The 22,252-nt window shown below is 43.2% G+C and overlaps 1 protein-coding gene across 1 annotated transcript in view; it reads right to left on the bottom strand.

The window, feature by feature from the left end:
* Window positions 1–428: 428 nt before the first annotated feature.
* The window catches only part of LOC105007000 (protein disulfide-isomerase TMX3), a 55,234-nt gene continuing 33,410 nt past the window's right edge, over window positions 429–22,252 (bottom strand). The window contains exons 12-16 of the mRNA XM_010865750.4: window positions 21,613–21,666; window positions 18,325–18,381; window positions 11,911–12,040; window positions 11,209–11,277; window positions 429–3,452 (exon numbers count right to left, since the gene is read on the bottom strand). Coding sequence (XP_010864052.1) covers window positions 3,180–3,452; window positions 11,209–11,277; window positions 11,911–12,040; window positions 18,325–18,381; window positions 21,613–21,666 — 583 coding nt within the window. The 3' untranslated portion in view covers window positions 429–3,179. The remainder of the gene's footprint in view (window positions 3,453–11,208; window positions 11,278–11,910; window positions 12,041–18,324; window positions 18,382–21,612; window positions 21,667–22,252) is intronic.

A 22,252-nucleotide genomic window follows, 5' to 3' on the forward strand; every position in this document is an offset into this window, starting at 1 on the left:
AACATGTTAAATTGATTGTGTTATTAACACTGTTAAGACAGAAGGGAGACAAAATCTGAACAAAAGGTTGCAGTGGCTCCATAAAGAGCATGTTTTCATCCATTTGATTCAATAGTGATTACTTATGGCACAGACGCTCGAGGATCCGAGTCTCGCTGACCCATGCAATCTCTCGGACATCACTGGAAAATGTCTAACTAATCATGGACAATTAGGTTTAGTTAGAGATCCGGCAGAGACCCGGCACAGAGCCAAAATTATATAAAAAGGGGCGGTGCCCAACTTTTTCTAGACCTAAATGTGTAGACATTTTTTGTAAGAAAGGCAGATTAGATGAAGACACATATAGGGAGAGAAAATGTGTACCTACATAAAAGCCACTTGCATGAAACTAAAAATAATTTACAGAATTTTGCAGACAGCAGACGTTAAGTCAAGAAGAAAAAGACAATCTTTATTTTTTCAAACCAGTAATAAAGTGTGACAATCTCAATTCAAACCCAATGAGTCGAGTTTGAAAGAGAGAATGGTAGGCAACTACAATGAATAGAAGGCAAGGCTAGGGCCTGTTGGTTTCCATAGTGCAGATTCACAGTTAGGATAATAGATCCTAGATCAGGTTTGTCATCTGAAAACCAAGAGGTGTGTTTGGGTTCGGGTGTCTAATTTAGTCAACTAAAAACTTACTTGGGTAGACAAGCACAATGAAATCAGAAAACAAAATGTGTCAACCGTTATGCAATACATATTGACTGGGTAACACAAGGATTGGGCATCATGTTTTTTATAACCTACAAAACCTACCTTAACGTAACATTTCACAAACATCCCACTAACATTAGTTGGAGATGTGGCACTGTCTATCAACCCCATGGCATTCCAAAAAAATACATTTTGTTTAGTTATGCATATGCAGGCCTAAAAATATAAATATCACTCTAACCCTTTACAAGCCCTGTGACCCTTTTTATTGCAATGGGGAACTGGAAGTACTGTAAAAACCATGATCAGTTTTTTACCAGTGCGTTGAGAACTCACATGGATTTGATTGTAATCTCAGTGCATTTGGTTGCTACCATTTTCTTCCAAGAGACATGAACTACCAGGACTGATGGTGATGGCAACAAGTGGTAAACATAGAAATCGATAGACTCTGAATCTCTGTATCTGTTTCGTTTGGGAGTCTGTGAAAGCAAGGGCAGGGTTGTGGTGACCAGTAGTATGTTTTCTTAAAATGTCATGTATTGGGAACCTTCCCAAACCCAATGAAGTCCCAGCCAGACAACTAATGTGTCATGTCAAGTATATTACAATCACATTGTTTTCCCCCTTATTTTAGTAAGTTGACTGACAACACATTCTCATTTACAACAATGACCTGGGAGCAATCAGGATTAACTGCTTTGTTCAGAGAAATTTTTCCACCTATCGAGCTCCGTAATTCAGTCTATTGTAGCAACCTTTTGTGTACTCGTTGGATGCTTTACCTGCTCGACTACATGCAGCCCCTACAAGAGATCCAGAGATGGTTAGAGCACTTAACAGGGAAAAAACAAGTTGGAACTAGGACATCCCCACTAAAGGCATCTGACATGTTAGTGTGGTGAACTGGCTGTTAGATCCAACTTTCTTGTCCCTCATAACAAATTAACAATCTACTCATTAGACTAAAATTGACCAACTTAATATGGAGTTGGGCTCAATGGCCCAGCTCATGTTAAGAGATTCCACAATGGCACAAATACACAGATGAGACCTCTTTCCATCTCTATGATTGTCCTGCCAGGCCAGCATTGTAAGTACTGTAAGACTGTTCATTGACTGGCATGGTTAAACAAAAAAAGAAAAAATTCCTCTACATCCAAAATTGAATCATATTACCTACATAGGATCTGGTCATAAACAATGCCCTTTAAGGCTGACCTCTCAAACACTTTTCCTTGAGAACTATATTCTCATAGGCAGCAGAATTATTTTGTTTCTCAGTAATTGGTGAGACCAAATAATATTTTGACCAATTACATCAGAGTTTTTCACATATCTTCTAAAGAGCTTATCTAATTGGTGTACAGAAATCTGTGTGTGTGTGTGTGTGTGTGTGTGTAAACCAGAATTGTTGGGCTGTGTAAACCAATTTGAACTTTAGTCTAGAACTGTGTTGCAGTGTTTGTTCCACCAAGCAAAATTAAGATTGCAGTAACTGTAAGTCACACTGGATACAAAATCAACTAAATCACTAAAAATTTATTATTGATTTAGGAGAACGGTTTGCCTGTAGGTTGAAAAGAAAACCTACAGGATTGTAGCTCATGGGGAACAGGGTCGGGGAAAGGGGATGGTGTGCCAATTCGGACAAACAAACCCATTTGGAGCTCTTGCAGCCTCCGTCACCCATCACACTCTAACCATTAGCTTTGGAATTTGAGAGAAAACAACTTTTGTTCATGGCCATTTATAACTACAGCATGTCAAATAAGCCAGACACCCTTTCAAGCCAACATTTACTGGATGTATCTTTTCTGAGAATGTTCTATGAATAATTGTCTGGAGTAACGGACGTGAGAGTCCACCCGAAACGCATTAACGACACCGTAAGGCGATTCGCATGAGCAGAGCAGCTCTCATCAGGCAATAAGAATAGTAGAATAGAAAAAAGCATTATTCCTTATATGGCGGATTTTCCTTCATGGGCACTTCCTCTGAAGTCAACTTTAGGTGATTTGCAACATTCAGTGAGGGACCAAAACTTTGATTGGGCACGGGAGAAATGGGTTACCTGTTTAACCATTACAAGTGTAATCCCCCCACCCATCTAATTACAAATGTTAAGTACAGTATATGGCCTTGCGTAATGGTTGGTTAAGCAATGATAATAAGTTAAACCCTATTAATTATGAAAAAGTTTGGCAAATTTCCATGTTGTCTTTTTTGTAACAGTTATCAATGACAAATGCTTCTTATTCATTACCAATATTGAATGACTAGTTTAATTTAGTACAGGATTTAATGTGTTGTCTGGAGTCTGACCTAACGGACTTATATTTACACATAAAAAATATTTTGTCTGACAAAGAAGGGGTGTTTGAGAATGCCCCCCAAAAAAGAGACAGAAAACACATCACTGATACGTCTCTGAGTTCCATGTCGCTGTGCACCGCTGGGCCTATCCCGCCACACCGTTAATCGTCTTTCTTGTCATCAGGGTTCTTCTCCTCCTGACCATCCTCTTCCTCTCCATTCTCCTCGGGGCCCTCCAGCTCTCCTGTGGTTTGCAGACGTTCGTCTTCGTCTTGTTCGTCCTCGTCCTCATCATCCTCCCTCTTCATAAGCTCCATGTCTTCCTGGCCATCATCTGACTCGGCTGTGCAGATGCCGTAGCACATCAGACTGATCACGCCCAGTGGCAGCCCGAACAGGAAACAGCCCAGGACCGGGGAGCTGCGGAATACCGACTGACGGGAGAGAGGAGAGGGATCAGGGGGAGGCAGAGGGCAATTACAGAGAGGGGAGAGGAATTGGTGGGTGGTGGGGGTGGGTGTAGCAGTTAACAGAAGGTGGGGTGAAACCGGAGGAAGGTGTCAAATATAATTATACTTAAATATTATGCCCTCTACAAACAATCAACATAAAATCTTTTTTTTTGTGGACCACAAATGCCCCCTGTTGACAGGGTTTGAGTGTCCAACAGTCTCATTTTTCTCTCTACATACCTGTCTCATTAGCCTCTTCTTATTACGGCCCTGTTCAGTCATAAATACTATATATTTATATGGATATATGTATACACATATAAAAACATTTTTACTAGCGAACCCACCACCTCTGTCCTGAACACACAATCAATGGCAAATATTTAGCATTACCTAACAAGCCCTTCCAATACATGCCTTGCACCACGGAGCAAATGTACCCCCCAACCCAATAATACACACAGCCTCGCACACAACCGCAGTAGCATTAAAAATGACTTGCGTGTGACTATTTACTTCGCTCCCTTTCTCTGCGCTTCCTTCTAAACCAACCTGACCCTAGCCTCAGTCTCGGCCATTGATGAGCTCAGGGCATTACTCCAGTCTGACGTGCAACACCCCCCCCCCCCCCCAAAAAAAAAGGATGAGTGGCATTGAATCATTGGCCCTTAATAGAGCAGGGAGAGCCAGGAGACAATGTGCCTAAAGGGAAGACATTCGGTCAAAGGCTGCTGTCAGCCAGGAAGGGAGAGGAAGAGAAAACCTGCCGACAACGCCAGGCGAAGATGAGGGATGGTAATTGCCACAATGTGTGTGTAATGCCGGATGAGGTAGATGTGTGCTATGCCAACAAACACAGTCATGAGTCACTGGGTCAACTGTGATTCCTCATGAAACATAGAAAAAAAAGATACTATGATTTTGGGGATTTTCACAGTGATTCAGAAAATTGGCCCTTATTTGTCTAAAATCATAACCAATAAATAACTGTTTTAATGTTGCATGTTTAGAAAATCACTGCTGCAGGTTCCTAAAACGTTTTGGTGCCCATGTGGAGGAGAGTAATATAAAAAATAACAACTATACTTGTTGAGAGATGTGTCTCAGCTGTTGGGAGTTGACATTTGTCTGACTTTTGCCATTTATTAATTCCATTGAGCATTGTCAGATTCCAGAAATTAATTAATTTGGACATGCAAACAGACAAAAAAATGCCTAGTTCTCTTACTCTCAATATTAAAATGGCAGCTGGGAATCAACCAAAACTCTGGTAATACACCGATCAGCCATAACATTATGACCACCTGCCTAATATTGTGTAGGTCCCCATTTTGCCGCCAAAACAGCCCTGACCCGTCGAGGCATGGACTCCACTAGAACTCTGAAGGTATGCTGTGGTATCTGGCACCAAGATTTTAGGAGCAGATCCTGTAAGTCCTGTAAGTTGAGGTGGGGGCTCCATGGATCAGACTTGTTTGGCCAGCACATCCCACATATGCTCGTTTGGATTGAGATCTGGGGAATTTGGAGGCCAAGTCAACACCTTGAACTCGTTGTTGTGTTCCTCAAACCATTCCTGAACAATTTTTGCTTTGTGGCAGGGTACATTATCCTGCTGAAAGAGGCCAATACCATCAAGAAATACCGTTGCCACGACAGGATGCACATGGTCTGCAACAATGCTCAGGTAGGTGGTACATTTCCCAGCAGAACACCGCCCAAAGCATCACACCACCTCCGCCAGCTTGCCTTCGTCCCATTGTGGATCTAGGTGCATGTGTTCTCCAGGTAAGCAACACACACGCACCCAGCCATCAAACCAGGCCACCTTCTTCCATTTCTCCATGGTCCAGTTCTGTTGCTCACATGCCCATTGTAGGTGATTTCAGCAGTGGTCTCAGGGGTTAGCATGGACACCCAGTTACGCAGCCACATACTGCGATGGACTATGTTCTGACACCTTTCTATCAGGACCAGCATTCACTTTTTCAGCAAGCTGAGCAAGTAGCTCGTCTGTTGGATCGAACCACACAAGCCAGCCTTCGCTCCCCGCTTGCACCAGTGAGCCTTGGCCACCCATGACACCTGTTGTCAGTTCACTGCTTTTCCTTCCTTGGACCACTTTTGATAGGTACTGACCACTGCAGACCAGGAACATCCCACAAGGGCTGCTGTTTTGGAGATGCTCTGACCCAGTCGTCTAGCCATCACAATTTGGTCATTGTCAAAGACACTCAGATCCTTACACTTGCCAAATTTCTCCAACTTCTAACACACCTACTTTGAGGACAGAATGTTCACTTGATGCCTAATATATTCCACACACAGACAGATGCCATGATAACGAGGTTATCAGTGTTATTCATTTCACCTGTCAGTGGTCATAATGTTATTGCTAATCAGTGTATTTACAGCTCTGGAAAAAATTGAGAGACCACTGTAAAATTATCAGTTTCTCTGGTTTTACTATTCATGGGTATGTGTTTGAGTAGAATGAACAGTTTAATTTTAATCTATAAACTACTGACAATATTTCTCCCAAGTTCCAAATAGAAATATTGTAATTTAGAGTATTTATTTAACAACAACAACTAAATACTAATGTTTTAATTTAGGAAGAGGTCAGAAATCAGTATTTGGTTGAATAATTTTATCACAGCTTTCATGCGTCTTGGCATGCTCTCCACCAGTTTGTCACATTGCTGTTGGGTGACTTTATGCCACTCCTGGCACAAAAATTCAAGCAGCTTGGCTTTGTTTGATGGCTTGTAACCATCCATCTTCTTCTTGATCAAATTACAGGGGTTTTCAATGGGTTTCAGGTCTAGAGACTGGGCTGGCTATGACAGGGTCTTGATCTGGTGGTCCTCCATCCACACCTTGATTGACCTGGCTGTGTAGCATGGAGCATTGTCCTGCTGGAAAACAACATTCTCAGAGTTGGGGAACATTGTCAGAGCAGAAGGAAGTAGCTGTTCTTCCAGGATAACCATTTACTCGGCTTGATTCATGCGTCCTTCACAAAGACAAATCTGCCTGATTCCAGCCTTGCTGAAGCATCACCAGATCATCACCAATCCTCCACCAAAGTTCAGACTGGGTGCAAAACACTGTGGCTCTCCAGGTCTCTGTCTAACCATTAGATGACCAGGTGTTGGGCAAAGATGAAAATTTGACTCATCAGAGATGACCTTACTCCATTCTTCTACGAATTTAAACCTTCATTTCCTCATTCAAGTTTTTCAAAGTGGCAAGGAGTATCAACTTTGTTTTGAGTGTGAAGGTAATCCAGAAACGCTGGGCTTTTTAAAAAAAGATTGTGAGTGACTCTATTTATTAATTGTTTTATTACTTGTGAGGTACTACTTGAACTGTTTTTGCCATCCAGCTGGTCTTATTGCAAGAGGAAAAGATAACCACAGCAGTGTTTTTTATACTTTTCCTAGTTAAATTAGATTTGGTTCAGGCAATCACCTAATCAGTACCTCATTAAGTAAAATGAGGTGTGCCTGTGTTGGAATTTAACAGACACTGGAATGGAATGGCTGCCATACATGTAGAGATGCTGATCTAAGAATAATTTGGAGTGGTCTCTTTTTTTTCCAGAGCTGTATATGCTCTGATAATATACTATCACCGGCCACTTCATTAGGTACACCTTGCTAGTACCGGGTTGGACCCCCTTTTGCCTTCAGACCTGACTTAATTCTTCGTGGCACAGATTCCAAAATGTGCTGGAAACATTCCTCAGAGATTTTGGTTCATATTGACATTATACTGGCAGCAGATTTGTGAATCAATGATGTGAATCTCCCGTTCCACCAAATCCCAAAAGTGCTTTATTGGATTGAGATCTAGTGACTGTGGAGGCAATATGAGTACAGTGAACTCTGTGTCATGTTCAAGAATCCAGTTTGAGATGATGTGTGCTTTCTGACATGGCGTGTAATCCTGCTGGATGTAGCCATTAGAAGATGGGTAAATTGTGGTCATAAATGGATGGACATGGTCCAACAATACTCAGGTAGGCTGTTGCGTTTAAACAACGCTCAATTGGTACAAAGTGTGCCAAGAAAATATTCCCCACACCATTACACCACCGCCGCCTGAATCGTTAATACAGGGCAGGATGGATCCATTCTTTCATGTTGTTTATGCCAAATTCTGCCCCTACCATCTGAATGTCACAGCAGAAATTGAGACTCATCAGACCAGGCAACCTATTTCCAATGTTCTATTGTCCAATTTTGGTGGGTCGGTGCAAATTGTAGCCTCAGTTTCCAGTTTTTAACTGACAAGAAATGGACCCAGTGTGGTCTTCTACTGCTGTAGCCCATCTGTTTCAAGGTTTGACGTATTGTGCGTTCAGAAATGCTCTTCTGCATACCTTGGTTGTAATGAGTGGTTGAGTTACTGCTGCCTGTCTATCAGCTTGAACCAGTCTGGCCATACTCCTCTGACCTCCCATCAACTAGGCATTTTCGCCCAGAACTGCAGCTCACTGAATATTTTCTCTTTTTGGACCATTCTCTGTAAACCCTGGTTGTGCAAGATGGTTGTGCGGAAAAATCCCAGTACATCAGCACTTTCTGAAATACTCAAACAACCATGCCACATTCAAAGTCATTTAAATCACCTTTCTTCCCCATTCTGATACTTGAGTTGAACTTCAGCAGATTGTGTTGACCATGTCTAAATGCACTGAGTTGCTGCCACGTGAAAGGCTGAGCAATTGAAAAGGTGCACCTAATGAAGTGGCCAGTGAGTGTAGATAGCCTGTACTAAAGCATTTGGTAGTATGCTTGCCCAGGGCCTATAAAAACGTATTTACCGGTTACGTTATTGGTAAAAAAAACATTCATTTTCGAGGAACAACTTCTGCAGTCCATCAAATCAAAAACTTCACACATTTAGAAAATGTTAATGTTGACATAGGTTTTTATAGACTAACAAAAAAAACAAGGGTAACTTGAAAAAGGACCAAATCATTGTGCGAAAACATATTTGCACCCACTATTTTGATTTCTTTCCGATGCAACGCAACCAAGTGTAGCCTATGGCACAAATCTGTCAGTCGCAAATCAAAAGAGGAGGAATGGCAAGGAATTTTTTTGACTGAACAGGGTTATCAAGGTTCCAGAGTGGGACCTCTGATGCTTTTACAGTTTGGATGTCATTTCTTTCAGTACAGCCTGAAAATAGATTCAAAAGGGTCACCCTGCTGGTGCAGTTGTAGAGTAAAAGGAAGGCGGTTACTATGACTACATTGCCAATTTGCCCGTATAAAATGGGCCATAGCTTTAAAACTAGGAATGATCCTTTGATGAGTATATACTGTAGCCTAGGGTGGTCCAGTGGTCTGAACCGCTGCCTCTGGTGTACATTCTTCTGCAGTGTGGTGTGGAACCCAGTCCCCTGCCCTTTCAGCAAAAAAACCTCTGTCTCCACTTTCCTGTCAAATTAAGCATAAAATGCCTGAAATGTATCTAAAAAATAGTTTTAAAAGGTGGCCTAGGAAATGTCAAGCACATGTCCAATAAGTCAACTTGGATGAATTCAGTATTATGTCAACAAGCCTTAGTTAAAAGACCGTTTTATGGATTATATTATAAACCCCCAAATCAAAATTTCCCTTGTTTTTTTTTCTGGATAACATGAGGACTCACATGACTGCTCCCTTAAAGTGATGGAATATTCATACTCCGAGGGGCAAGGTGATGCCTAATTCCTCAACTTGTCTATTTTGTGTGACCTAAGGCTTGAAGGGGGACAACTCAAAATAAAAAGACAATCACAAAGAAGGATTATGACTCCTTTCTTTCACTCAACTGATGTCTGTTCTGTTTTCAGATTATGAAAGAGTTTTCCTTCAAAACATAAAATGTCATACACAAAACAAGATTGTCCTTCTCCCCTCAGTTTACTGTTTCCATAACTGCTGTCATCCCCTGCTGGATCAACATTTTACAGCATCTGACATTTTATTTTGATAAAATCCAAATAAACCCTTATAACCATATCTGGACACATTTTAAGACCTCCCCTTGGTTGTGGCACATCTACATTCTGAACTGGATTAGGCTACTATGGCTTATTTACATGCAGATCACACGGAACAAGAAACATTATTCCTCCCCACTATGAATCAAACAGCTGGCCTACTATTTCTCAACATTCCCTAAGCTTACTGAAGGTTAAGCTAAATCATCTGTAACCTGATTTAGTGTGAGTATTAACGTCAGAAGTCAGATTATCCTGCTGTACCCTCCAGGAAATAGCAACTTTACCTTGGTCCAGGGCAAGCTCACGCTTGACTCCTTGGTCAGACCACTCAAAGATATTTATGGATTTTCAAAAGGTGAAACAAAAATTAAAGGCCCTAGTGGACCTGAAACTCCAGCAGCCTAGCAGCTCAGTAAAGCAGTAACACCAACTGCTCACACATGGACACAACCAACTCCACTTAACAAGATTTCCTGGCAGGGCACATCACCTGACCTGATTGGTGCTACCAACTGGGGATGTAGTGTAAAAGTGGTAGTGTCCTGTCTGAGTGCTTCTCAGAACTAAACTAGCTACACAGTTCTCTAACAGCCCTCCCAGCTCCAAGAAAACATAATTTACCTACCCCACCTCTCTCTACATCCCTCTACCATGTACCTACCCCACCTTTCTCTACATCCCTCTATCATGTACCTACCCCACCTCTCTCTACATCCCTCTATCATCTACCTACCCCACCTCTCTCTACATCCCTCTATCATCTACCTACCCCACCTCTCTCTACATCCCTCTATCATGTACCTACCCCACCTCTCTCTCCATCCCTCTATCATCTACCTACCCCGCCTCTCTCTCCATCCCTCTATCATCTACCTACCCCGCCTCTCTCTCCATCCCTCTATCATCTACCTACCCCGCCTCTCTCTCCATCCCTCTATCATCTACCTACCCCGCCTCTCTCTCCATCCCTCTATCATCTACCTACCCCGCCTCTCTCTCCATCCCTCTATCATCTACCTACCCCGCCTCTCTCTCCATCCCTCTATCATCTACCTACCCCGCCTCTCTCTCCATCCCTCTATCATGTACCTACCCCGCCTCTCTCTCCATCCCTCTATCATGTACCTACCCCACCTCTCTCTCCATCCCTCTATCATGTACCTACCCCACCTCTCTCTCCATCCCTCTATCATGTACCTACCCCACCTCTCTCTCCATCCCTCGATTTCTTTCATCTTCTCTGTTTCACTTTCATCCCATAGGTCATTGAACCCTTTGTTCAATTAATGGTTCATATTATCTCTCTTTCCCTCTCTGCTTCTTTAATGGTTCATATTATCTCTCTTTCCCTCTCTGCTTCTTTAATGGTTCATATTATCTCTCTTTCCCTCTCTGCTTCCTCTCCATACAATCCTGGTGGCTATCACTAGAATAGCATTGAGCATAAAAGACATACTATAACTACGCACTATAGTGCATTGGAGGGGGAGAAACCGCTCCGTACATAATCCACTTGTTATTCAGAAAATATACACTAATAAGTCCTTAGGGACCTTACTTGTATGAAAACGGCTGTGAAAATATATTTTGCTTTTCCGATATGTTTGAGTGGAGACATGATGACAACGTTTGCATAGACTCCAAATCATGCACTGACAAGTTTGCCACTGTTATTCTCACCCCCCCCCCCCAACTCTCTGGCGCTTGCCAGAATGCCGACCGCACGGCCACTCACCATAACGGTGGACTTGGCGTCGAAAGCCACTCGTTTCACCCTCTGGAACATGCCGTCTCCTCCCTGGGCCTGATGGGGGAAACACAGCACCAGAGGGTGTGGTGTAAGAATAGGGTGGAAGACCAGAGTGTGCATGTATGTGTGAGAGAGAAGGAGAGACATGTACGTAAAGAGCAACAGAGGGAGGGAGAGAGGGAGGAAGAGAGGAAGTGAGTCGTCAGCCCGCCAACTCTTCCTCATTATAGGCGTGTGGCCGTGCCGGGCATGGTGGCCCGGGGAACGGAACAGGGCTCACCACCACTACGGTTTACATTTAAGAGGTTAGGGTTTATTTTGCCAGGCACAAAATAACCCTTCAGAACATTTTGGATTATATTTCAATTCAGCTTGGGCGACTTTATAATACACAACTGTGGGAGGTTAGCGTAACATTTTACAGATGCCAAACAGTGAAGTTTATTACTAAACACTAACCCTTATATATACTGTGTGCCCCATACTGACCCTGGAAATCAATATTCAAGTTCCGGACCTAAGGCAGATATGCTATTCGGATGATAAACGATGCAACAGAAATGTAAATGTCAATGAAGGAATTGCTAAAGCCAAGACAGAACAGTTCCACACACTATTTGAGCCTTGTGTTTCGGTTCAAATTGCAAACTTGGCAGGGAGCCATCACAGAGAATGGAGTATGTGGACCTGAGCGGAGCCGTCCAGAACACTGTTGATGAAGTGGACCAGCTGCTCCAGGGTCTCCACGGGCTGGCTGGGCAGGAAGTACTGCTCGTTAGACGTGTTGAGGATGATGATGGAGGGCACCGATACTTCCCTGGAAGGGGACAGAAACCAGAAATATTTCAACAGGTAAGACGACTGAGCATTCACATTTTCACAGATGACCTAGCTTATCAATCAAAAAAAAAAAAAAAAAGGTCACAGGGATATCACTGATAGCCAGTGGGGAAGATCAACTGCAGAGCAAAATGTCAAGTTTAGTAAAAGATGATTCCAATCCTTAAATTGCTATCTTTTCTGCAGTGGAAAGATTGGTGCATGTGGCGAAAAACATTTAGGCATGTGATCCCGAGGATTGCATCCTACTATGGTGAGAGGTGATACACACATTTAAACCAGGTGCACTGCTGGAAGATTGCCAAAATAATATTATCATAGGTAATATATGGAGAAAAGTATTTCTGCGGGAGACAGAAAGGAAGTCAATTCTAGGGAGACAGGAATTTATAGATAGACAGATGAAGGAAAGACTATGGAGAGGTATTTAGATGGAACAGAGAGGAAGGAAATACAAGGAAGATGTACAGAGAGGGAGACAAGGAAGGAAGAAAGACAAAGAGGGATATAGAGGGAGACAGATGAAGGAAAGACTAGGGAGAGGGATATAGATGAAGGAACGACTAGGGAGAGGGATACAGAGGGATATAGATGAAGGAAAGACTAGGGAGAGGGATATAGATGAAGGAAAGACTAGGGAGAGGGATATAGATGAAGGAAAGACTAGGGAGAGGGATATAGATGAAGGAAAGACTAGGGAGAGGGATACAGAGGGATATAGATGAAGGAAAGACTAGGGAGAGGGATACAGAGGGATATAGATGAAGGAAAGACCAGGGAAAGGGATACAGAGGGATATAGATGAAGGAAAGACCAGGGAGAGGGATACAGAGGGATATAGATGAAGGAAAGACCAGGGAGAGGGATACAGAGGGATATAGATGAAGGAAAGACCAGGGAGAGGGATACAGAGGGATATAGATGAAGGAAAGACTAGGGCAGGGGTCGGCAACCTTTACCACGCAAAGAGCCATTTTGACACGTTTCCCACAGTAACGAAAACATGGGAACCACAAAACCCGTTTGACATTTAAAAATGAAATAACACTGCATATAAAGTGTTTTTTTATTATTTATTATTCTATGTATACAAACTATAATGTGTTGCATAATGACTGCAGAGAAAACGAAATTACATTTCTGCATGCAACAAAAACATTTTGAACTCCAAAAATAAGACGATGGGTTGAAGGCTAGGCCTACTTTCAAGTAAAATGTATGTCTTTAATTTGCTGTCTGGTGATGTCTTCTGCCATTTTTATGGTTCTGTCTTTGACAGTCTATGCAGAGAGGGGCATATCCCTGATTTTCTGCACAATTTCACTTTTGTTTTTAAAGTCCGTGAATAGATGTTCTGAAATCTTAATGAAAGATTATTTTATGTATTCGCCATCTGTGAATGGCTTCCCGTGCCTGACTATTTCCTGCGTGGCTATAAAACTAGCACATGTACCCGAATTTGCAGACTTCATCCACTTCTGGAAGTGATTTTTGCTCAGATTAACCTTCCGCAGCAGTTCCGATATGGCTTTTTTTCTCTCATCTCCATCTGAATATTTTTGAGCAAAGGCTGAGTGTTTATTCTGGAAATGTCTTGCAACATTTGACTGTTTGTTGTTTGCTAGTGTTTCATTAAATATTAAGCATACTGGTAAACCAGTCTCGTTAGCAGTGAAAGCAAATGAATGTGCCCACGTAGCATTGAACGTTCTGTTTTCTTCAGACACTTTTCTTTTCTTAGAATTCTCCATAGTTGGCTCATAGACATATACATTCTACACGTTAGAAAAGTTCAAGAAATCGCGCGCTGGCGGGGTGTCGCACATTGGCGGTTGTAACTTGTGATGCATATTAAGAGCGACAAAAGATTTTAACTTGTTTTTGTGTTACAAATTACAAAAATAATACATTATTTAGATGTTACAAGATTACCATAATCTTCAAATTACATTTAAAAAAACGAACGAATAATATATAAATTTATAATATATTATTATTATATTATAATATATAATATATAAACAAATATTCATTAATTATTTTCAAAAGCCACAGGGAGCCGCATCAGAGGGATGAAAGAGCCACGGGTTGCCGACCCCTGGACTAGGGAGAGGGATATAGAGGGAGACAGGTGAAGGAAAGACTAGGGAGAGGGATATAGAGGGAGACAGGTGAAGGAAAGACTAGGGAGAGGGATATAGAGGGAGACAGGTGAAGGAAAGACTAGGGAGAGGGAGACAGGTGAAGGAAAGACTAGGGAGAGGGAGACAGGTGAAGGAAAGACAAGGGAGAGGGATATAGGTGAAGGAAAGACAAGGGAGAGGGAGACAGGTGAAGGAAAGACTAGGTAGAGGGATATAGAGGGAGACAGGTGAAGGAAAGACTAGGGAGAGGGAGACAGGTGAAGGAAAGACAAGGGAGAGGGATATAGGTGAAGGAAAGACTAGGGAGAGGGAGACAGGTGAAGGAAAGACAAGGGAGAGGGAGACAGGTGAAGGAAAGACTAGGGAGAGGGAGACAGGTGAAGGAAAGACTAAGGAGAGGGATATAGATGAAGGAAAGACTAGGGAGAGGGAGACAGGTGAAGGAAAGACAAGGGAGAGGGAGACAGGTGAAGGAAAGACTAGGGAGAGGGATATAGATAAAGGAAAGACTAGGGAGAGGGAGACAGGTGAAGGAAATACTAGGGAGATCTGCAACACCAGACTCCGGCACAGACCACATAGGTGTCTAGAGCACTGGGCCAGCTGAAAATGTACAGTTTTGCCATTGAACAGAGGGAAATGCTCCTGTCAGTTGCTCTGGATAGTTGGGTCTGCTTAAGGATTAAAATTATAATGTCATCTCCTACTTAGAGAAAGGGGAATATAAAAGCACATTCTTAGCATACAGGGCTAGGAATTGATCTTATCCGGGAAAACCCAGTGCCCCACTTATTATATCATCATATATATTCTAATATAGTAATATAATTAAGCAGTAAGTCACAGAATATGGCTAACACACTGGTATGACATCACATCCCTTTCTACTTCTCTAATTGCATTAGTAAACGGTTTATAAGAGATTCTGTGCTGTATCGCTGACATACCACGGCTAATGCACCGTGCCTAAGAACACGTCTTCCACGTGGTATTCTGGTCATATACCACACCCCCACATGGCTTACTGCCTTACATATACCATGGCTACCAGCCAATCAGCATTCAGGATTCAAAACACCTCATTTCTAAAAATGAATGCGCCATCACATTTTAAATATGAGAATATCACAATTAAATATTACATTACAGTTTAAGAAACAACACCAACAAAGAAGCTCCGGATGAAATAGTAAGAATCCTTTCTTCTCGCCCCAGCCCGATCTTTCCCCTGAGGGCGCTCTTTCAAAGTGAGGGGATTAGTTATGGATGGAAGACAATACCGTGCGGCGTTCGCCGAGTGTCATCTCGATCTTTATGCAAACCACGTGGGACTCCGGGGGCACCGTAGGGCCGCGCTGGTCACAGCTGAAGACACCTTTACAAATTAGAGCTGACAAATGAATCGGGGGAGTCCGGCACTGGGATGCCACGCTGATGAGATGACACTTAGGCAGGCGCGCGCACACGCACACGCACGCACACTTTAGCTGAGATAAAGCGTGTCGTGCATCTGATGATTCCTGTGCCACTCTGCAACTCAGCGGTGCAAACCTCAGCTGTGATCAGGCGTGCTTTGTAGGATGTCCTCCGCTACGCCGCCGTCACACAAAAACTCACACGCGCCACGTATCCACCAGCCCCCTACAAGGGCCCCATCTGACATTCAGTGAGGCGCCAACCGATGGCAGCCATTCTGAATAAACATGGCTTTAGCCCATTCACCTTTGGTGGAGCTTACCGCTAAGGGGGCATTTCACTGGCGCTACCGCTATCACGCTGCCAACCAATAAGGCCACACAGCACGGCTCTCTGTGTGTGGTTTAGCCTCCCCGGCTCCGACTTTCCAACACGATGAATGTGTTATCATAGTGTACCATACTGGACGGCTTCTTCATTGGGCCAGAAGGTTGGAGCATCTGAAGTAACCATAAGGTGGCTAGATTGAATTCCTCAGCTGGCAAAGTAAAAACATTTTACATTCTGCACCTTAGCCAGACAGCTAAGTCAGTGTTCCTCAACCCTGCCCCTAGACACCCCCTTGCCCTGCATGTTTTAGATCTCTCCCTGCCTTAACATACCTGATGTGGCCCATGAAGGACTTGACAATGAGCTGATCATTTGAATCAGGTGTGACAGAGCAGGGAGAGATCTAAAACATGCAGGGCGGGGGGGCGTCCAGGAGCAGGGTTGAGAAACACTGCCCTAAGTGCTCATGTAAATTGCTACGGATGAGAGTCTGTAAAATTAGTCAAATGTTGCTGCGGCATTGCTACGTTGCTAATCCTTTGTTAAAGCAGGGGGGCAGAATCCTCCAAACAAGCCTTACTCATACAGTAATACTCAGACTCCATCACATATTGTAAGACTGCGTGTGTGTGTGTGCATGCGTGCGAGACTGTCTTTGTGAAATTCTGTCAGAATGTGTAGGTGTGTGTGTGTGTGTGTGTGTGCGCGCGCCGTTGGGTTCATGAGATTATATCAAAAAGTGTGTGGGTGTGTGTAAGAGACTGCTGATGTTTGTTAGATTCGTGCGTGTGCGTGTGAGCATGCCTGCGTGCGCTCATGTTTGTGTGCGGATTTGAGTGCTTACTCTGGGACTCTGCCAGATATGACCGGGTGCTGCCAGGGAGAAAGCCCAGAAAAAGCCCCGTAATCCGTGTGAAGAAGGAGGGGCGGATAAAACGCCATCAGATTTATTTCCCTGGCCTTCCTAACAGAGTGGGATTAGTGACCACTGACAGGCCCGGATTTTATTCCTCAAAGGAGACCAATTAATCCTGGGCAGACTTGTTCCAAGAAAGTCCAAGAAAGACACACACGCTCACACACGCTCACACACGCTCACACACGCTCACACACGCTCACACACGCTCACACACGCTCACACACGCTCACACTGAAATATGTATTCATACCATAATCCTCATAACAAAGTGTCAGCATCATACACAAGTGTGTAATCGCTAACCACCTATACACACATTGAAATATGTATTTATATTCTAATCCTTATCACAATGTGTTGGACAGATGTTTCATGTATACTGAGAGCGCTAACCCTGGGTCTGATTAAAAGAGCATTTGTACTCTAATCTCTCACACCAACACTAAAATTTGAGTGAACTGTAATTGACATCAACACACACAAGCAGACACACAAACATGTATGGACACACACACACACACACACACACACACACACACACAAAAGCTCTGATCGTTGCCATATCGACATTATCAGATTAAACCTGTATGCAAATGATGAACAAAGGCAACTAAAAACATACAGAATGTACCATTTCTATTTCTATCCTTGTGGGCAACAGACAACTGAAATGCCATGTTCCTTAAACCTAATCATAGCCCTTGGCCAAACCTCAACCAAACCTTAATCTCAACTACCTAAATTGTTATGCCTTAAATTACCCTAGCCCTAATGCCGTTTTACTCTAAACCTGAACCTAAAATTGACAGCAGAAGGTCCTAATATAGACACACACACACAGACATTGTCTTTGCCCTGCCACATCCAGCTGTGCTCCGTCCGGCCCTGCTAGTGGTTTTGGTCGGGGCTAATTAACAGTGTGGTGTTGTCAGAGCAGCAGCCAAAAGAAATGCCGGCCCTCTCGGTGCGTGAAACCGTGCCGCGCAGCAGGGGAACCTGTCACGCAGTCCCATGCTGAGCCTCCCTGCTTCATTAGCACCAGCTCTCCCTCCGACAACCATTAAAGCACGACCCCCAATAAGACTTTAATCCACCGGCCTCGTCTTGGCTCGCATATTCCTCTCTTCGTCCGCTTGTTCCGACACGCAAACCTGTCAGGGAGCTAGCGGGGTGCTCAAATTGACAAGCCCACTAAAAGAAAATGACGGTCAGTCCCGGGTAATTGACAGATCTGTGAGAGTGCATTTTAAATGGCAGAGGCCGACCTTAAGCAGCGCTTTATGGAGCCCGACAGCAGTCTGCTGTAACTGCCAGGGCGGTGGGGGGGGTGGGGTGTCAGAGAACGAACAGGTAAATGGGGAAAAGGAGAAATAAGAGAGAAAAAGAAGGATAAAATGGACGAGAACGTAGGGGAGAAAAGAGGAGGGGAAAGGAAACAAGGAAGGAACTCACCCCATTATGAGACTGTTGATATAGTCGTTTCCGTCCATGTGGCCAAACTGAAAGTCCCTGGGGAGGTAAGTGACAAGGTGAGACAATGTACCAGCTCATTGACCACGATGTAAAACCAACACAGTACAACCATTGATCTCCCAACATGTCACGCGTTCCCTGCGAGGAGGTCCCATTTCAACCGAGGCCTCCCTCATTGCTCTGATGGCACATAACTCGCGCCACCAAGCTCTCTCTCTCTCTCTCTCTCTGTTCATTCCTAAAGAAAATTGGTTATTCTTTTTTTTTTTGTCTACCGGACTCAGAGCTTCCCATTTCCCGCTACCCGAAGCGCCCCATCCCCCCCCCCCCCCCCGTCTGTGACTTCTTCTACTCTGAAAAGTCTCGGGTGATTTATCTAAACGATAAGGCAGACGAAGGAGAAATCCAATTTGTATCACATTGTACTGTCCTGTGGTGTAGCCACAGTGTTGCATTGTGGGAGGAAAGCAAACGATGGGGAAGGAATGGGGGACTGCAGTCCCCAGCAGGAGCTAGGGAAGCCAAGAGAGCCGGGCAAAGGAGGCGGCGGTCTCCTGCGCCGAGAGACTGATTATTGCCGTCTGAGCATACAGTATATTACATTCATATTGAATCATGGCCCCTACCTACCAAGCTCATCCCCGGGGCGCCAAACAACACTGCCGGTGCCAATATCAATGACGGGATTATGAAGACAGTGAACTGTATTATTAAACCAGCTGAATCAGCTCCTATCAGTTTTTAGTTAGGTTGAGGCTCAAACACAGAGTACTGGGCTTAAGACTGAAAAGGGATGGCTAGTTGAGGTTCTATTCTTCCATTAACTAATTGGGAGCCATTACTCGAACCCAAGGATCTGGGAACCGGATAAATTTAGTCTGTGTGTGTGCCTGTAGACAAAAAGATTTTCTCTGTTTTGTGGCGAGCATGTCTATAAATAAATAAATGTCTATAAATGTTCCCACATTTCTGTAAATGTTCCCCAAAATTGCGGAACTAAACTATACCCAAAACTTTAGGTTGATGCAAGCTGGAACTGTAAATGTGTACATTAACCACATGGGTCAAACTAATTCCATGGAGGGCACCAGTGTTGAGCATTCTTTCTTGTATCTTGTAATTGATAGATTAATTAAGGTCCCCTATAAGTTAAGAGCTCACCTCACCTGGTTGTCTATGTCTTAATTGGAAAAAACTAAAACCATCAGAAACAACACCGGCTGTGGAATGAGTTTGACACCCCTGACATACACCGTGCCTAATGTACTCACCACTCTATCCAAGTATTCTACATGCTAACCAAAATTGTGTCAGCTTCGTACATGTAGGTTTTCTGAATTCTGTCCCTACATGCAGTACAACAGCACAGTTACGTAAAGCACATCAATTCTGAGTATAAATTATAGCAAATAAAGGTAATTCTGGTAACAGCAATCCTCAAAGCCCTGAATAACGCGGCCTCACTACCATTCTCCCCGCCTTCTCCTTCCTCCCACTCTCTCTTCAACTCCTTGCTGTGCAACGAACCCACAGCTCTAACCCCCAATCACTTACAAACAGATTACCAAACCCAAGCCCACACAAGCACCGACACCCAACCCAGACTGGGCCCCCAAACACAGGACACCAAGCGGAGAGACTGACGTGTCTCGTCAGGCGGTGTCCTCTCAGAGCTGCGTAGAACGCTCTGGAACAGCATTGCGGATGGAGCCGAACGCCCAGGCGTTCATTACCGCCCTCACACACACCGCCTCACTCATCCAAGAGACATCTATCTGAATCAAATAGCATGGAGCTGGGATGATGAACCGGAAACGATGGATGCTGACAATACCGTCCACTTATTACATGGGTTTTGCAGATCTCGTCCATTAAGATGAGGAGACTATACTACAGCAATACAGGTTTGAAAACACACACATTTTTGGTTATATGGGTGATTGTGAATGGGGCACTCGAAGAATACAACAATCAAACTAGTAGTAGATAATTGAAAGTCTTGGGGGGGGGGGGTAATCTCATTTTTAAAAACGTTCTGCTCTCTATGAAAAAATCTAAAGAGAATATCACTAGGTGTTGAACAATCAAATTGACTCCCAAGATGCTCTCCAACACATGGCTTAGTTCAGCAAAGATGACAAAAAGAAAAGAATCCAAGCAAACAGTCATTATAAACCCAGAAAAAATGTAATGTACATTTAATATCTTAACTAACGTACAAAAAAAATACGATGCATCATTAAGAAAAGTCATTATTCAACACTTTGCCTAGACCAACGAACAATACATTTTTTAGAGCATAGCACTGACCACCGGAGAAAACCAGGTGTCAGTCTCTATCTCAAGAAGCTGCCTCAGGAAAGAACTGGAGAGCATTTTCAGCAAGACTTGGAGGAATGGGATGAAAAAAAAAATTACAACTTTTTGGGTATTGCTAATAATATGAATATGTTTTTACTGAAGTGAAACCGAATTAGGCGTTCTCTGCCTCAGTCTCTACCCACCACAGGGAGCACTAACAATGGGGGTTTTACATGATTACAACAAGCTAGCTAGCTAGCATTTAGGTTGTGTCAAATCACAGTGGGATGCAGTCTGACTGTGAATCAGGAGAGCGCGACTTCAAAAAACAAGGCAAGATAAGAATGGCAGATAGTCTAATTGATGATAGGGATCCGTGTAATTCAATCACTTCTAATGGGGCTGCCTGGAGAGAAGAAATACTTTGATCATAGAGATTTTAGATAATACCTCTTCATTTGCTAGAGGGCTGGTGCCAGTAAATCAACTAGTAAAGACAGAAAGTAATAAAGGAGAGTATGTCTAATATGGTGAAATTGTGTATAGAGCCAAATACGATATCCAGGTCTTTATATGGGAACCGGGTCGATAATGCAGCAAATGTTCTTCGACAAAAGTCTGTTCTTAGGTGTCAACCTTGGGAAATGACGTCTGGATTCTGTCTAAAGATTAATCGGTTTTCAATAAAAGTGGAACCATTATATGCACTGTACTCGGAGGCAGTGTTCCACTCACACCTGTAATCGCATTATTCAGTTTTCTTACAGGAGAACAAAGTCTCTTGACTTAATACTTAAAACTTCCTCCAACTGTGCAGCTCCAAAGAAGCAACTATTTTTGGTAAGTCTGACATTTTGCATAATTACCTCCCCACTGATATGGAATGAAACCTGACTTGCCCTCGAAAATGCATGTTTTTTCCACAATGCTCCCTAATAATGTTAATGTCTTCATCCAAACACTTACCTGTTAAAATGTTCCCTGTAGTCCTTTGCTACTGTCTGAATCATAGTCTTTAACCTAATAGACAAATCAAAAAAAGAGAAGAAAGTACCATCAGCTGAAATCATGACACAAAAAAATATATATTTAAATCAGTTAGTGGTTTTCATGGAATCATGTGTACTGTGATTTATCCAGGAGTACTTTAATGTGCTTCCTCCTCTAGATCTTGCATATTCATTTTTAATATTCTGCCTGTTATAATGCTTAAACAGACAGAGCTATAAACATGTAACCAAGTGTGCAGACCTCCCTAGCTTAAATTGAGAAGATATTTAAAGCATACTTTTAGCACCATTAATAGGAGCTTCCATTGTATTGCAATGGAAATATAAGGGCAATAGAATTACATGTGAAATTTGGTAAGCATTTCTTACACCAGGGCCGCCCAACACTGCTCCTGAAGAAGTACTGCCCTGTAGGTTGTCTTGAACCCCATTTGTGACTAAACTGATTAAGCTTTTCATCCAGCAAATTATTAGAATCAGGTGTGTTAAATTAGAGTTGGAGAAAATCTACAGGACAGTAGATCTCCAGGAACAGGGTTGGAACAGGGTTTGGAAGCCGTGGCTGACACCATTGAAGTTATGAACACCAAACCATT

Source organism: Esox lucius, chromosome 21 (assembly GCF_011004845.1).
Source record: "Esox lucius isolate fEsoLuc1 chromosome 21, fEsoLuc1.pri, whole genome shotgun sequence".
Taxonomy (NCBI): domain Eukaryota; kingdom Metazoa; phylum Chordata; class Actinopteri; order Esociformes; family Esocidae; genus Esox; species Esox lucius.